The sequence below is a fragment of the Motacilla alba genome, chromosome 2 (assembly GCF_015832195.1).
Source record: "Motacilla alba alba isolate MOTALB_02 chromosome 2, Motacilla_alba_V1.0_pri, whole genome shotgun sequence".
Lineage (NCBI taxonomy): Eukaryota > Metazoa > Chordata > Aves > Passeriformes > Motacillidae > Motacilla > Motacilla alba.
The window spans coordinates 17,186,061-17,204,963 of NC_052017.1; the positions used below are offsets into that span (position 1 = coordinate 17,186,061).

General features: G+C 40.9%; 1 protein-coding gene across 34 annotated transcripts in view; it reads right to left on the reverse strand.

The window, feature by feature from the left end:
* The window catches only part of KIAA1217 (KIAA1217 ortholog), a 357,281-nt gene that overhangs the window by 19,740 nt on the left and 318,638 nt on the right, over positions 1 to 18,903 (reverse strand). For all 34 annotated transcript variants that reach the window (XR_005256064.1, XM_038129611.1, XM_038129612.1 and 31 more), the window contains 3 exons: positions 13,101 to 13,261; positions 6,574 to 6,749; positions 216 to 346 (listed from right to left, as the gene is read on the reverse strand). Coding sequence is in view for 33 of the 34 variants with exons in the window: in XM_038129611.1 (XP_037985539.1) it covers positions 216 to 346; positions 6,574 to 6,749; positions 13,101 to 13,261 (468 nt within the window). In the remaining variant the exon portion in view is untranslated. The remainder of the gene's footprint in view (positions 1 to 215; positions 347 to 6,573; positions 6,750 to 13,100; positions 13,262 to 18,903) is intronic.

Here is an 18,903-nt window from a genome sequence, read left to right on the forward strand (position 1 = left end):
TGAAGAGGAAATTATGAAAGCCCTGGGCAGTGAAAGACGATTGGGTGAATGTCAATTACTTGAATGTCTATCTCTCTCCAGGGGCCATGCAGCAAGCTCCCTAATCCCAGCTTTAAATCTTTTTGAAAGTGAAAGTTAATGCCTCCAGATCAAAGGCAAAACTGTTCTTTGTGGTTAAAGGAAAAGAAACAAAAGTAAAAAGGAAAAGTACATACCTTTCAGGGTAGCAACAGCTTCTCCCACCTGACGCAAAAGAAAGGCTCCATCTTCGACATCTTTCAATGTAACTGTCTTGCTGGAAGCAGCAGAGTCCTTCTTCAGGTCTTCAACAAATGTCTCCAGCTCACTGGCAAAAGAAATAACGTGGACAGAAAATTTAAGCAGGACTTTCCTACTGCAAGCAAACATATGAAAATGAATAGAGTAAACTAAACCAGAAACTTCAACTGTGGCACCTTTAGATCTGACACCACAGGCTAAACAAATGACAGGATACCATGAGGGGAGGTGAGAATGCTGGACACTCACAGCACAGGAACAGGCTTGCAGCTAGCCCAAGTCATTGATTTCTGTGACAGGGTGCAGCTGTGCAGAGCATCTTAACCTTAGGGCAGCTGTGCTACAAAGGGCAGGTGGGCTGGTGAAACACATGACCAGCCAGTAGCCCTCTGGGGACACAAGTGCTTGAAGGGGACAGACCCTGTGCCACTACATCCAGCACTGGCTTGCACTTTGTGCTTTCTCTTTGTTAATGACATACAGAGGAATACCCAACAGTCAAGAAACAACCCAAAAACTGGCACCAAAAGCCTCTTGATACAACCTTGTTTATCTGCCAGGTACTGCTAGACGGGACACAGGATCCTGTTTCTATGAACAGCCAGACTGAAACAGCAAGTGTGCATTGTGTGCAGCTCTTGCTCAGCACTTGGATTTAAGAGTGAGTCACTTTGGACGTTTTTTCCAATCACTGCCATTTTGTGCCTACTCCAGCTCCATCTGGTGCTTCCTTCTCACCTTTCCCAACATTTTTTCCAGTCTTCTTATACTTCACATAAAATGTTGCAATACTTGAGACACATAAACTCTGTTTTTGCTTGGGAAGGAGCCACTTCTTCCCATTTGAGCTTGAGACAACACTGCTTTAGCTTAAGTTTTCCACAGATACATGAAATTTTGTCCAAAAAATCCAACCTTGAGATGCTTTATGGGCAACTACACAAATACCCATGTAAACACCTTAAAAAGATAATCTCTTGAATATCCAGGAGAAATTCACTTCTATTAAGATACCAAATTTACTCACAGGAATATTCTAGGAAGCAGTTTAATTGAAGATAGAAAAAAATGCAATGGAAACTCTGAACCAACAAATCAGCCACTCATTTGAACCTAATCTTGGGCATAATTTTTCACATCCATCAGGGATCAGTTTTGCAATTGCTGTAAGAGAATCAAGGTACAAGGGGATTGGCAGGAAAGGGGTGGGAGAAGCCTGCCCTCTGCACCATCTGCAAGGTCTTGCATTTCCACATAATTCTCTTCCACTGCCATGCAAAGCCATTTCCCAGACCTATCTCAGTGGGGAAGAAAAGTAGGTGGCCAGTAATGGGATAAAAATAAGGAAAATTCCTTACAGCACTACTGTACATGTAGGTCCGTTTAAATCAGAAGCACAGTCCCACAGAACAATCCATGGCAACACATTTCTCATACACTAAGGAACAGAAACAGGATCAGCAGCTGAACATTAAGCATGCACAGCAAAGAGTTCATTTCAATCCAAAACGAAGAATTTAGGAAACTAAAATTTACTTTGAATTGACAATCATAAGCTGTGTCTGAACAGATCACAAACAAGTGAAGGTAAATGATCCTGTTCCCACTTTAAGACCACTTCCACCAACGCCTCTGCCTGCCCCGGAAAGCTGGGGGAGTCCCAGTTCCTCCCAGCACAAGCAGACTTGCAGAAAACAATCCACTGAACCACACGATGGCAGCAGGGGAACACTTCTAAGGGCAGAGGCAGCTAAAATGCAGTATCTGCTGCGTCTGCCTTTGCAATAAAGGGCACACACACACTCTAGCAAGAACTGGAGGAAGAATGTGGCCTTCTGTCACTGTCACTAATGCAAAGGCTCCGGCTCCACAGGACAGTGCTCTGCAGTCATGCATCTCGCCTAGTCCCTGTGCGCTGGTGTTGGCACTGAGGCTGGGCAGTGCTGCTTTGGGAATCATGGGGTGTCCCTCCTCCCTTTTGTAGACCAGCACTGGAAAAGCAGCTTCTCAAATATTTGCATCTACCAGGCAATAAAACAGATAAAGAAAGATGCTTAAACTTGTTCATGTGTGGAAAGAAGAGAAAGGAAAACACAGAACAGTATTACAATGTTTGAAGGACTTTGAGGTAGCTGACAGTGGCCTACTTTCCCCTTTGTTCTTTGAGCAGAAATGGAAGGGTCATCACAAACCCCTTTGATTCCATATACTGTCAAACAAGACAACTGATCCTGAAATTACCCAGGGGATACCACATTACACTGCTTCAAGTTGCTAACTGCAAGGGAAAAGAAACTTCATCCCTTAGGACCTTCATCCCTTAGACTGAAACAGATCTGGTGGTCTCTAGAATTTATCTTCTCTCACTGGGGAAACACTTGGCTTTACAGAATGGCCTGAGCAAATTAGCAAGACATGCACATTAATATAGTTTCAGAAGGCTAATATAAGACAAACAATTTTTCTGCTTCTGTATTCTACACGGGGAAGCTGAGGCAACTCTTGTGCTGAGATCTTTCTTCAGGCAAAAAAAAAGCCTCAGAGAATCTGTCTCAGACTGCAGTATCAGTAGAGCAGGCTACAAAACAACTGACAAAGATAATGGTAACAAATCACCCAGACCAGATGGCATTTGCCCAGGAGTTCTATAGCAACCTGAGGTTGAAACAGCTGAACTATTAATCATAAGCATCTAACTTCTAGGTAGGAATTAACATGGTTTGTGTAAAATGAAGGTAAATCTCACAAATCCACAAACAACAGAAGTTTGGGGACAAAGTATACGGCAAAAGGCTTTCAGCAAAGTGTTTAAGGAAAAGCTTTCAAGAAAGCAAAGTTGCCATGGGACAAGAGGAAATTCTTTCATGGATAAAGCACTGAAGATAAGGGATCAATGAACAGCTAACTCAATGAATGTACTTTGCTGGTGGGTTCCACAGGGATCACTGCTAGGGTTGGTGTTTTTCAACATACTATAAATAATTTAGAAAAAAAAGGATGAATAATATAACAAAAGAAAAAAAAATCTCAAAAGGCTACCATATTATTCAGGAAAATGCAAATGAAAGGTGGCTGCTGAGGACTGCAGATAGACCATCTGGTACTAACTGACCAGAAAACACCAAAGATTAAATTAACTCCTAATACCACCTGTAAAGTGTGCTCATGAGAAGAGGAGAAATTAAACCAAAATCAACCCCACCCAAAACCAATAACCTCCCAAACCCCGAAGGTTTTATATACAGTGATGACCTTGGAACTGATGATCATCCATTGTGAGTGAGATGTTGGATATTTAATGCAAAGCTCCTGTGGAACATGAGGACAGGGAGATCACACCATGCACGAGGTCACGGTGTGCCTGCATCAGACAAAGCTGTTGTAGGGCTCTCCTGTCTCCCATCCCCATCCCACAGCTGTGCACCAGAGCTAGAAAGGGCAAAGAGAAAGGCAACAGGACAGTGAAATGTAGAGAAAGGCTTCTAGAAGAAGGTTAACTAAGCAGACTAAGACTTCTCAGGCTGGAAAAGGCATGAGTGGGGGAAAAGGGAGTGGAAAGGGTGCGTCTATTACATAATGACTAGCACAGCACGGCAAGGGTGAATATTCTGCTGTGCATTATTTAAGAGTCTGGGGATTATTTAAGAGACTGACAGATGAACGATTCAGAAACAAAGGAAAGAGATTCTTCTGATATACTTTCCCAAATATCTGCTACTAGTAGCTCTCCCAGATTGCCAAGTGAAGTTTTGTTTTCATGGAGCATGGTTATTATTATTAAAAAAATCTGATACTTTTCCTAACAAAGTATAGATTGTAAATTATTATGGATTGTATCCAATTGAACAGACTGGATGTGGCTATAATTTAAATACTGTGCTTATAACTCCCTTTACTAAAGTGCTTGAAATGTACAATATAGAGTGGTCAAACCTCTAACATGCTTGTTATGACATAAATACTTTGTTACTCAATGTATCATAACATCATAATTTGTCTTTGGTAAATCTTAAATCTAGTATCTACAAGTGTTATATATAACATCTCTAATGTTGAGTCAAAAGACTAGATAGAAAAAACCTACATATTTAATTCTGAGTGTGTATTTCACTGTCACAAGTGTACATAAACACTGTGTTTAACAGGTTTTATCAGATACCCTCTGAACTGTAATCCTGCTACAGCTGTGACACACATGGGCACACTTCTGTAGGCACCATTATGAATCTGTTGAGCAAGCTTTCTGCTCAACAGAATGCTTGCTTTGAAATACACACCAACATTTCTGTTGTTTACAACAAGAAACTGCTAATATGTTTATTTCCTTATTTCACAGAATGGGTGAGGCTGGAAGGCACCACAGTGGGTCACCTGGTCCAACCTCCCAGCTCAAGCAATAATCTTCAGTTGCAGAAGGAAGGATTTTTTAAGCTAAGATTACCACCTAAGAGTAGTAAATACACTTTTGTAAGTATTGTAGTACTCCTTAGGCTCCAGTGTCTCACATCAAGACAGTCTACTGATTTAGTCTTATGATTTAGGAAAGATCAAGAGGGTGACAAATCAAGAGGGTGAAAGATCAAGAGAGAAGTTCAAAGAGTTGAAATCCCAAAAACCAGCAAATTTTGTACCCTATTGCTTTGCATTTGTTTGTATATCTGCAGTGGGATCAGTTTAGTTGTAAATGCCTATAAAGCATGTTAACCATTTTCTCAATAATGTCAGTGACATTTGATGTGTAATTTTGTGCTGTATGCTCTTACTATGAACAGCCATCAACTGCTGAAATTATTGTTGTAAGATGTGCTTTTCTTTCGGGCTCTGACCCTGCATAGGAGCAAATACATGACAAAGGAATCTTACTGGACACAACTGATTAAAAATAAATGTTTGTTTCTAGCATATCTCAAGAAGACGTGAAGTAATATTTGAATGACTTAAGACATTTTTTTGTAACTTTAACAAACGAAGCAGCACAGAAGTAGCAGAAACTATGGGAACAGGAAAAATTCCAAAACCTGGTAAAGCAGAACCATAGTGCAATCCAAGTCCTATCCGTAATGAACAGCTGTAACAGTGAATGCCATTGGAACTTCACCTCACTCTGTATCCATTTTATGAGACAATGCCATAAACAGCCATCACACAAATTGTTCTTTTCATAGAGAACAGACAATCTAGGAACTTTGCAGTGAGGTACACAGGAGTGAAGTGAGGAACAAGAAGGTCATTACTTAAGACTACAAACCAGCTGAAAGGATTAATTACACTAGCATGGACCATTACTGCACATTCAGCCTTTCCTCACAGGACCCTCCCTTAGTGACACCCAACCTTCTCTTTACAGATGCACCCTTTTTATTACAAAAAGTATTAATATGGCAATTTATGGACCAACAGGAAGGATTTACTCTCTTCAGCTGTCAGGAACTGTACTCTATGGTTTTTCAGTCATAATTTCCAATGACAAGCTGACTAGAAATTTTTTCCTTATTATGGAGCAATTCTTCAGGTGTGAAATAAATGCGGCAATGAGAAATAGTTATATAACATCTTACAAATGTGAGTATTTGAATTAGTTAAACTGTTTATTAATTTCAGCTTTATCTTGCTTCCTGCTGACTCTGAACTAAACCAAACTACTTGATCCCACCAGTCTTGGTGGGCCAAAGTTCTGGGGAAAAAAAACAGAATCTTCCAAAGGGCCTTTACATAACAACAAAACAAGGTACACAGTTATGCAGATGGAAACCTCAGTGAGTACATTTTAGACAAGGACTGTCATTGCTGACTGTAATTAAACTTCACTCCTCTATTTGAGCTTCCTCTATCTCTCCCATGCAGTAGCCAAAGCACTTACTATTAAAATCTGATTTTTGTACTTAAAGCAAACTCATTAACTTCCTTTGAAACCCTTTACTCTTGAGGAAATTCCTCCCTCCTTCCCTAAAGCATAATACATAAGGCTGAAGGGGAGAGGGAGGCTTTCAGAATACAGGGGTGGGCACGGTCCTTACAGTCATCCCTCCCTTTACAGGAGACTTCTAAAGAGGTAGAAACTCTTGGTACTGCTGGGATTTACCCAGGGAGCTGTGCAGAGAAGCACTCCCACTCAGGACCAGCGAGTTGAAACACACAGACAGGGTTTTACAGCCAATGTGACACATGGCAAGGAAACATAGCTAAAACAGCATATAAAAATGCAGTTTACCTGAAAACAGTGGTAGAAGTTTTTACTTTATGGAAGAAAAAGACAGGCAAAAGCAATAAATTTGAAGAGGTTTCTTAACGCACCATAACTTCTTTACAATCTTTTCCTCCTCGCTGAGGTATTTCTGCCTCTCCTGTTCCACCAGGTTGCGCTGTCGCTGCACAGGATCTTCAAGCCTCTTCACTGTTTCGATCACTTTGCCATTGATTTCTAGCTCTGCTTTCTTCACCATGGCCCTCAGCATCTCCTGGTTCTGCAGCTGTTGCACAAAAGAAATCAAGTTCAATTTTTCCTGCTTGACTGACATTCCTAGCAACAGAATACACTGCAGAGCTCAGAAGGTTGGGATAAACATCATCCTACAGTGAGTGAGTGTTTTTACCTTCTCCTTTCCCTCTTTAGCTGTACCTATAAACATCACTCCATGTATATACATAACTTCCAGTTTCAAACTGATAAACAAAAGATGTTTGGATCAGTATATCACCTTCAATGCATAACTTCTGCAAGGATTGTGGCCCCTTTATTCTGCTTGATTCAACATGAATCAAGAATTAATTACACCTCGTGAGAATGCTGGATGCTTGACTTCCACTTTCCATCTATCTCACAAGCTCATGCATCCCGCAGCCCATACGTGCCTAGTGGATAATCCCACACATTAATGTCATGGCTGGAATGCACTGCTGTTTTCAGAATGGAGGTTTTCAGTCTCTCAAGTGGCAGAGGAAGGGCTGTAACACGTGGTGCAATTTGGTACAGGCATACAGCTCATCTGCAATACATAAAACCTCCTTTACCCACCAGAAAAAAACCCTTTATAATACAGCAATCTTCTGAGAACTACAAGTCACAACTTCTTTCTTGTCTTAGCCTGATGTTAAGTAACTCAAGCATTAATTGTCTTGCTGATATTAAGCTCACAGAGCAAAACAGAGGTAAGAAGGCAAACTAGGCTGTACTCTTCTGTGGGTAGCCCTGGAGCAGCTGTGAGCCACGCTCACAATCTAAACCTGTTTAAGTCTGTTACGCAAATCACAAGATTCAAAGAGATAAGCACGACTCCACCTAGTCACAGTTTTGGGAGACAGGCAACATGAACACAACTCTGTTAGCCCAGGAGCCATTTCATACTGTAAGATACCTGTGTTAACTGGAGACAAAATTCCCATTTTAACACTAGCCCTTGAACTGTCAGCTGTCTTCTAAACACCCAAGACTAACAGCCAAATCCCATTTAACACACAAAATAAACCCATGACCTAACAGGAAGAATCATAAAAATGGGATACCTACAACACAGTATAATGTAGTAAGTATTCCTTAAAATCGATTTAGGAAAATTCATTAGAATAAAAAAAAAAAAAAGTGCCTTTGCTGAGGCAATTATTTCCAACCAATATGGACATGAGAGAAACAAACTCAGTTCCTCACTCATGACTCTTCAGTCCCTGTGCATGACTCTCTTACTCTCTTCTCCAGCTACACAACTTCGATGAGAGGGAGGGTAACACCTCACTGCAGGCGGGGATGTGTGTGTGTGAAATCTGAGCTGTGACAAGCAGCAGTTAGCTCAAAATTCAGATGAAGAGAAGTGTTAGCAGTTAGTGAAAATATGAAGCTGAAAAACATTTCAACAGCACAGAACTATATAAATAAAATCTAGATTATTTTGAAGACAAAATTATTTTGTGTATTTTCCCCATTATGTGATTAATGTTTGGATTTCATAAATTAAAATCTCTTACTGCAAGACCAGCACAACTATCTGAGATACACACTTCTTTCATTGTGTCATATTTTCAAGTAGGAAAACCTGAACGAATGACTAAATGAGTGAATGAGCATGTAACGCTTCAGTCACACAATTTATTCCCAGCTCTTTAAAAAGTGGGGAAATTTGATACATGGAAGTGAGTTAGGATCTGTGAAACAACTGATCCGAGGTCAGTGAGAAGGTCAGTAACAAAGTTAGACTTAAGTCTCAGGTGTCCAGAATTTAAGTCCTTGATGTTCCTCAGCTGGTAACAGGGACTTCCACTAATAGCAAAACTGAGTATGTGTGAGTGTGTGAGGTTGTGAAATGGCAGGCACAAGTTTTTTCCTATTATGGGGGTATGTAGAGGAGCTATATTTATTGTGGTGATGTGTACAGCTAAGGTGTTTGTCACCTCCATTTATGAAGTGCTTGAACAATACCAGGAAGTTTCAGTCATAAAAGTTAATCTATTTCTGATAATGAGGACAGGAATAAAAATGTAACACAGCAAGATTTCAAAAAATCTTGTATGTTGAGGACTCCCAAACCTCAGTGTTCGGAGTGCGCTCTGTAAGTTTGGAACATGACTCAATCTTGGTATCAAAGAAATGTTTTTAGTATATCTATGAAAATTCATGCGATAATTGGCTAGTTATGGAAAACCTGAGCTTGTTCATGCTTGGGGAACAAGGTCAGAAGATGAGAAGGGAGGAGTACATATGGGCTCAGAGAGACAAAAGAAAGAACTGTGGGAGGGGAGCAATTGTGTCAGTCAGCAGCCAAAGGACAGCATGAGGCAGGGAGAGGAGGAGCAAGGAGGAGAAGGCAGTCTCTGGCCATCACATTCACTCCTGTGCTCTGGAACTGAACTTCATTCTTACCTTTCTTCTGCCAGCAGAATCAGATGTGAGACTCCCTGGCAAAGTGCACAACCCACTTGCCCCTCTGACCACCTCTGTTAGTTATTCCACCATCTCAAGCAAAAGACGTTTTATGGATCTGCCATAGTTATTCTGGTTCCACAAAACAGAACCTTTGTACTATAAGCTTGCTTGGAAACAAGCCAAATAAACAATCTTAAACATTCATACTTGAAGAATCTTTCTTGAAGCAGTACTGAAGTTCTAAAGGCATATGCTGAAAGTAAGGAAAACTAATGCAGGTTTTCCTGTCACCACCAAATGGCAATTTCTTGCTAATTAGTTACCTTACCTTATAATTGCAAGCAGCAATCAAACAGAAACAAATTTAGCATGCTTTTTTAGAATTCTAGCATCTCTCATACATTCTTTACCCTCAGTTCTCACTTTCAGCCTCACCAATCTCTCCAGGTACCTTCCTTTCCCCTCTTCTTCATCTCATGCTTCAGCCATTATTTGTCACTGCTCTCACGCAAGCTCTGCCTCTGGTACCCACTCCAAGAATAATCTGATAACTAGTTCAGTTCACTTTGAACCAATTATTATCTATGAGACAGGTAACTAGAAAACCAAGTATTGGCTCACAACCCTGCTGCTCATTAGGAGACAAGCACGACCCGCCCAGTGGGAGCCTCCCACCTCCCCATGAACTCCAGTGCACAGCCACAAACAGGAGCCAGCTGCCTGCAGCTCAGGACCTCTGTAGAATCTAAGTATCTAGCTCCTGAAGTTTGTTACCATATATTGATTAAGGTAACATCTCCAGTTCTATAATGCAGCTCAAAATATAGTTGAATTTCTAATCCAAAGTTACACCTGTGAAACTTAGTATTATATACCATTTATGACAATGTTGTTGTTACATTCTCTGTCCTTTCTGTAGCACTCACTTCTCTGCAAACAGTGCACTGAGTGAAGGAAAAGCATGCATGCATACACGTTCCTAACGGGGAACATTAATCATATCTAACTGTGCTCCCTTAAAGTGAGTTCAATTAAAGAAAAGAAGGAGTAGACAAAAAAATCCAGTGCACATATAAGCTAATGATATATACCATGTACATATACTCCAAGGCTTGGTTCAAACCCGCTACTAAGAGTTCTCAATACCTGGGAGCATAGAATGAACAACCCCACTAAAGTCATCATGGGCTCAATTCTTACCAGTGACAAATCCATTCAGGACAAAGGCTGGGTTACAGCCCATCTCTGGCATTGAGGAAAACTCCAGAGCACCATGAAAATAGTCTGTCCTGAATGTCTCTGAAAACCAGAGCACTTAGAACATGCAAGTGTAGTAGCAAGAAGCGAATACAGCCTCTAGCAACAGCCATGAGGCAAATGTCTGTGTGCCAAGAATCTCTGTTCAAAATCCAATCACATCTTAAATTTTGGTGGCATCTTATAATGTATGTTTATCTGGTGTGTGGATCAATACATCTGGATCCATTGCTGCTGGATGTGGTTTAAAATGATTTTGCCAGCACAAACAAAGGAATCACGAATGAATGGGTCTTTTCTATCATGTATTTCTCTGATTCTGTTAAAAAAATTAGTATGAACTTACAGTGGTAACATCAATTGAAAATTAAACAATAGACGTTATTAAACATAGTTTTATGTCCTGTTCCTGTTTCTTAGTTATCCTGCCAAATTTTTTGCCTGTGCAATCTTTTTCATTTTTTGAAGTGTTTCTTCTAGTCTGTCACTATGTAAAAAATTCACACAAACAGGAACAAACTGACTGCCAGACCAGGAGAAACAGTGAAATTGAAAAATAGGAAGCACTGTCAAACATGAAACGAAAACAATCTGGGAAACCAGAAAAAATACTTTTCCCTTTCTACTTATAATTATTTTTGAAAAAAATAGCACAATATATTTCATTTAAAATATGATATTGCAACACTCTTCAGTTTAAAACACTGCCTGTTTCACTTGCTGCCCTACAAACTGTGAGCTTTTTTCCAAAATAGTTCAGGAATGCCATGACAGAAACTCTCATCAATGGAATTATGTGTAACATACCAAAGTTTCCCTTGAGCTACAGGTTCTTCCAAATGACCATCAAAATTTCTCAACTTCCCACTAGCTCAATGCACCAAGTTTGCTATAATTTCTGAATTAAGGGAAGCCAGCCAGAGTTAATGACCACACTCGGGATATGTCCTTTTCCCTTTCTCAAGACCTCCTTTGCAGCATTGATTTGTGCAGATGGCAGAAATTTCTTCACTCCTGTGTGCCACAATGTTATGTCTGATCAAAAGCAAGGCTTCTGCCATGGGCAGGCCATGGAGACAAAGTTCAACTGGGAAAATGCCACCTCCTTGGTGGGCAGCCCTGCAAGAAGGATGAACTCTCTGCCTCCAAGCAGCACGGCAGCCTCCAGCCCCTTTCTGAAGCCACATGCTGAGCACAGCTGGGGGCCAGACCCAAGGCATTTGCCAAGAGCTGCATTTGGCACATGGTGTGGAGAAGGACAGAGGGGCTGCATGGTTTGCAGCACAAATGTGGAAAAATATGCACTTATACATAATCTGCCAGGGCAGAGATCACATGCCAGTGTCTTCAAACTAGATGAGGAACACGATGGCTGGCACGTAGGCAGCACTGCTGAGAACAGCTTTTGAAAGGGACATTTACTATTGGAGCATACTCATCCTAAACTGAAAATTTAAATACAGGGGAGCTCTATCACAGGCAGAAGTCACCTGACCCTATTCTTTGCTCCAAACACCTTCTGCCATCTCTGCTTTCACAGCAAACAGAGCACAGGACATTGTCACAGGACTTTCTGTTGGACACATTTTCCTATACTGATGTTTACCTCAGCCTTCTGCTCCTTTGTTCGATGACTGGTTCATAATTTAGTTTCCTTTAGATAAGGAGGTGAAGGTAAAACATGCTCTGAACTCTGATTTGTATTATCATTATTTTGTCCTAAAATTTATCAGCAAATCAAACGTGATTGACATCACCCTGGTTATAAAACCAGTAGCTGCAGCCCTACAACAGCTAACACATGATGTCACTTTCTGGGTAAGGAGGACTGGCAGACTGTTGAAGCTTCCCCCACTGACCAACTTTGTCTTACAAGAAAGTGCTCTGCCTTCTTTTCCATCTTCTGAGACAATACACAGTGCTTTTCAGTTTCCAATTAAGTAAAAGGCTGAAGACCTGTACAGCTGCATATGCTTATTTTTACAGCATCTGAGATGAACAGCATATATTTATGTTTGCAGCATGACTGCATGTGCCAACATACTATTTTGGTTAACTCTTCATTGGTTGTATTCTTTCTTGCAGGTTTTGAGGTGTTTACATGTATTAGGAAGGTATTGTTGAAACCTGAGTGTAAGTAGGACACAACAAACCTTTGCAGCAACATTTGAAATACCTTTTTTTTCTTACTGTTCAAGTTGGCTATTTTTCTGGATTCTGTAAATACAGGACTCAAACTCTGGCTTAATGCATATCTACTGATCCTCAGCTACATTTGGGTTTCCTGACATCAAAGTTGTTTATTCAGGGAATTAAGATCTGTCTCAACTGTAAACAGTATGGAGCAGGAACATGGTTCTTCTGACATGTTTATACAGCACACAGCATACCAGGATCCAAACTGTAATCACAGACTTGATATTATTGTAGTATAAATAGTGCTTTAATGTATAGAGTCATCCAACAAAGCTAGAAATTAATTTTGCTTCTCAGTATCTGAGCAGCAGTAGTTTAACTGAGCTAATTCTCACACCTCAAGGACTATGCAAACTTTTGTGTCTGTAGTACTTGGGCCTGCCCTTTGCTAGAACTCTGCTACTGAGACTCACTTGTACAAAAGGCAAAAGAGAGAAAATGAGAGAAAGGGAAGGAGGAAAAAGGCATTTGCTGACAACCCACCTTTTCCCCAGCATTATCCAGATAATCATACCTGTAGCTGCTTCATCTGGTGCAGCTGCAGCCGCAGATCCGACACGTTGCGTTTCATCCCGTGCAGGCTGACGTGCATTGCTGGGGCTCCAGCGGGGTGATGGATGACAGCTGACTCCACAGTCCCCAGGGCATTCTTCCCCCCAGATATGTTGGCAGCACCTGCAATAAGCAGTGGTACAGGTTGAGTTCACAGCAGAGAAGGTGCCAATGTGATTCCTCCTCTGCCCACTGAATCCACAGGTATTTCACACAGGTGGACAAGAAAAGGAAATGACAGATGCCAGCGCTCAGTATTAACAGGGACTGGCCCCTCCTCATCCAATATATTTTAAGAGAAGCCTGCATAGTATCCGAGTGTATCTGTGATGGAACCTCAGTTCTACCAGAGCACTGCATTACTCCAGGGCTGCTTTCTACCACATGCAGTGGAGAGGGGATAATAAGTTATAACTGCAGATTACACAAAACAGCAACAAATCAAAATTGGTTCTGAAAGTAACTTTGGGACTGTCCTCTCAGGAGATGTCTGAGAACAAGTTGATGCAAATTCATTCACAGGACTCCTGAACTACATATTTGTTGATTAATCATCACAGGAGATGGATTCAGTCAAGCTGCCAAATATGAGGAAAAGATTTCTATAGAAAATTTTGCTTCACTGCTTAAAGGACAATTGCATTATTTCTAGCAGGTATCTCCTGCAGCAACCCTATAAAACCAGAGAAATTAAATGATGGTGTGCTAGAGTCTCTCCAGCCATGTTGCATCCACCCACTCCCTTTTAGTCTGTCAGAAAGGAATACAGCATAACACAAGGAAATGAGCTGAGCCACACTCTGAAAATAATGACTGTTGTCCTCACAAAACTTTCTTTGTTAAAGAATGCTGTTCTTCTACACAGGAACAATGCCAAGCTTGTTCTTTTCAGTCTCAAGTACCTGGGAAGAAGCTCTGTTTAGAGAGAACAAGCAAATTCCAGCTCATCAGCTAATAGAAATGTCAGCTCCTTCTCACAATTTGCACTTACACACCCATATTCTTAAAATTTTTTTCCTAATATGTCCCTTCCCTCCCCCACTCCCCCAGCAGACAAAATGACAGACTATCAGTACAACAATCTCTCTCTTGTAGTCCTGCAAACTCTTCTCATCACACTGCCAAATCCACCTTATTCCTTGATCCCAAATGGCACAGATGGCTGCTGCTTCCTGAACTACAGCATTAAGTGGCCCTCACAAGAAAGACATTGAGAGGTGGACCATGTCCCCCAGAGAAGGGCAACAAAACTGGTGAAGGGTCTGGAGCACAAGTCTAATGAGTAACAGCTGAGGGAGCTGGGGGTGTTCAGTCTGGAAAAAAGGAGTCTCAAGGTCCTTATCGCTCTCTACAGCTGCCTGAAAGGGGGTTGGAAGGAGGTGGGAATTGGTCTCTTCTCCCAGGTAACAAAAAATAGAACAAAAATAAATGGCTTAAAGTTAAAGCCAGGGAGATTTAACATTAGGAAAAATTTCTTCACCAAAAAGGTCATCAAGCATTGGAAAAGGCTGCACAGGGAAGTGGTTGAGTCACCATCCCTGAAGGTATTTAAAAGATGTGTAGATGTGGTGCTTAGGGACCTGGCCTGGTGGTAGACTTGGCAGTGTTAGGTTAATGGCTCAACTGGATGATCTAGAAGGTCTTTTCCAACCTAAATAATTCCATGATTCTATTCTATGATTAGGTCATTCCCTACTTCAATTTCATCCTTCTCTATGATGAAAAAAAAAAAAAAGAAATAGCTCATCAATGGATTTACACAGGGATTTTGGTCATCATCTGTTCCCACAAGCACACATTCTATCAAGTTTAATGAAATCAAACAAAAACCAGTGTTGTGAGCTTCGCCTGCTGAAGGCAAATTTTCAGTGCACTAAAGAGCATGACACATCTTCTGACTGGAATGAGTACAACTCCCAGAATGGGAAGTTCTCTCCCCATGCTCTCATCCCTTGAAGGCTTTTGAAATATTCCTCCAAATGTGCCTGAGTACAGCTCAGCATAACAACACAGTTATTCCTTTTCCAACAGGTGTGGATACCTCAAATACAACCTTTGCAAAATTCATCTGGGGGAAGCATTCTTAAAGGATGGAAATCACACCAGCCTATTTTTATTTAAAAAAAAAAAAAAGTTTTAAGAATCATGTTTGTTACTTTACCCTAATTTGCAATTCTGCTCAATAAAAGCTCAGGACCCTCTGGCTGGATCCATGCTACATACAGTGTGCCATGCTATGAGCTTCTGGAGACATGCTCAGACTAAAAAGCTCTTCTAGCTTGGTGCAGGCTGTTGTAATGCTATACCACCCCTGAACCTGCTCCAGCTAGATCTGCTTGGTGCTTCAACAACAGCACTTGCATTACACTGCTGAGCAAGCTGCTGCACATTTTTGCTATACCCCAGTATGATTCAATGGTCTCTTGACTTTCAAAGAGCTCCTTAACAGAAAGCAACACTCAAGAAAGAAACAGTCCTTGTTCACTGCCATTATGTACCCACTCCATGCTTCGGTCTAATGTATGCTCATGCTTATCTGTCTACATGTACACTGCAGTTTCTCCTACAGTCAAGCATCTATTTCCCTCCCACATTGACTATTTTTTTGCCTTTTTTGTTTAAGAGAATGGTATTTAGTTCATAAACCTTACAGACAGAAACCACCAGAGAGTCTGAAAAATGTGAATAAGCCTCCAAGAGTTCTGATCCCTAGCCACAAATCTGGACTATTTTTGAAAGCACACCTACCTTTCTGCTGTTCTTTGCCTCAAGCAAAAGCTCCAAAACCTCAGCCCCTGACCCTGTGATGAGGGAGCCAAGGCATGAATCAGACCCCACCATTCCCTCCCCCCATACTGGACCCCAGTCAATTCACATATTTTCTCAGGAAGGGGTGCCTGCTTTCCTTTTAGTGTAGATGGACTGTGATCTGCTTCTGTAAGCAATAAATGTCTCCAACTCCCTGCAAAGCAGCTCTCCTCCTCACTGCTGCCTCAGCCACCTCTTTTCACCATTAGGTGCTCTTGGCTGCCACAGTGTCCCTGCTGCAGAGTGTGCTCAGAGCCTGGGAAACTAGGCAGTGGCACTGCTGACTCCCCCGGGTGTGAAACACAAGACACTGAGTGAGCAGTAACGATCAGCAGCTGATTTCTCACATATTCATATTTTCATCAAGAAAGAATAAAAGGGCAGCTGAATGAGGGGGCTGCTTCATCTAGGGAGTGTAGCTCACTGTTGGAAGTAGTCCCAGGCTGTAGCTTTGTGATTAGATGTGAGGCCAGATGGATTAAAGGGAAAGAAACAGCACTGGCTCTTGGGTTTTTAAATAAACCTCTTCTTGAGCTAGGTAAGGGAAATTCCACCTCCCACTATAATTTCCTAATACTTTGGACAAATAAAAAAAGTTAGCTTTTTACAAAGGCTAATGAATTAAGCTGCCATTTTAGAGTACAAAGAGAACTGAAGTGCAGAAAGAGGAAAGGTTTGCTGTGTGCTCAGGGGATAAGGAACATGACTTCTACTCCCTGACACTTGCCTATTGCTATGGCTGCAAAGACACTGCCCTCCTTCAGTTTTCCAGTTGTTTTTTTTCCTAATATGCTAAGATTTTATTTTGAAGCAGGTTGGCACAGAAGGCCATCAGAAGACACCTAGATTTTATTTTTTTCTTTCACAAATAACTAATCTAATTAAGGAGATGCAATATTTTCAAGCATTATTTGGGAAGATGTGACTGTAACTAGATGGCACTAAATCCACCTCAAAATAATAAAATATTCTATATATATTAGTGTGCAACTTCACCTCATTGATCCAAAATGAATTCAGGATCGTATTTTGTCTGCAAATGCTGACGGAGTTCTAGGACTAGCATGATCTGTCTTTGAATCTGAGATAAGCAAGCAGATATGGACAATGATTTGCTTCAGAGGTCATCATAGCAAGAGTCATGCATGTGAGAAGGGCACACAGATATACACAGATTACAAGACAGTTCACCAAGAATGAGGAATCAAATGTGAGCCCTATGTAATACTTCTCCCTGCTGCCATATTCCTCTTGTATTTGTATTGGTGTTTTCTGTTAGTGTAGAAAATTGTACTCCCTGATCCCCTTCTCACATAATACTGAAATGTCTTCCTTCCTCTTCTAACAAGGCAGCAACTAGCAAAAAGATATTGCTTTTTTGGTAATCCATGAAACAACTGATCCCAATTTAATAAATGAAAGCAGGATTTAGTCTATCAATCAATCTCCAGTTGATGAACACAAATATGACAGAAAGAGAGTATGTATTTCTCAGGGTATTTGTTAGTAATCTCATGGTGACTCTTACTAGTATGGTTTGTTTTTAGAATCAAGTGTGATTCTAAGTCAATCAAAAAAATCTAAGTCACACGTTGTTCCTTGATGCCATTTGTGTTTCAGGAACTGAAGATCTGTATAAAGATTCAGTCATGGAATTTCTCCTAACATTAGCAGAAGAGACACAGCCAGTCTGTGGAGGATTACTGCTCCTTGAACCCAACCCCCATGAAAGAACTGAGCCTAAAGCAATAAAAGATAAGAAATGCAGACAAGCATTGTCATTCCAGACTCATCTTCCTCGCGAAAAGCTGGGTTTCTTCAGAGTTCTTAATATTTGGGGCTAAAGAAGTCAATGGCTTCTACAGACCGGCACAGCAAAAGCAAACTAAATACAATTTGGTTCATATGACATACCAAACAAAGTATTCGCAATCTAGCTATATAGAGTTATCTAGGGTTTAGAAATTTTGGTTTCTTTCCCATCCCAAGGGATATAGTCAATTCATTGCATAAAAGTCTCCTATCATTGGAACACGTACTATAAAATACAATGTTGGTTCAACATTGATGAGGCAATACTATCTTGCACAGATGTTTTATTTTTTTAGAATGGGAAGCAATTCACATTTTTGCTTATCAGAGCTCTAGAAAGGACTGTTCAATCAACATTTTATACCACTTTGTCTTTCAAATAGTCTTTGAAATTGCTATAACTGGTATCTCAGTGCACAGTTGTCAAGTGGAATTATAAAGTAAGAGAGTCACTGCCTAAATGGCTATACATAGTAAAGATTGGGGTGAATTGAAGAACAAAACAGTGGTCAGCAGAAGTGTGTCTAGCTTCTGTTTGAACCCAAGCATATTTACAAAAAGGAGAAACATTCTATTCTGGCAGATTGCCTAATTTTCAAGTAAGCCAAACTGCATTGACTCATTGAACCACGTCCTGAACAATTCCAGGCACAAAAGCGGGAAAATATTCCATTATACAAGACTATTCTTTTACGCACAGCAGTCTTCTTTAATAGCTGTTGTGGGTTACAATACTGTAGTATTCTGGGGTCACCACACCTTGTTTCCTTACCTGCTACAATTTAATTTTGTGGCTGAGTCATGTTGGAAGGACAGGATATAGAGATGCAGGTGCTGGAGTTACACTATACTTTATAGCACTGACAGGGATCCTTGCAGACTGCTGGCTGCATGGCTGCTCCCACTGTCCTATCCCCTTCTCCCAAGTGATGAGAAAGGCATCGACATCACAAGCTGAATGCTGGAATCCTTACTCATATGCTGGATAGGTGCACGGCCATGCGACAAAGCCAATGTCTCTGTCAGTAAGTGACAGATGATGATCCGGCCTTTGACAGTAAATTAAGTCCCCACCCTCCACCTCCCCCACCATGGTTGCACATGCAGCTGTTAGATGTCATATTGTAATTTCAGGGACGTGTCAG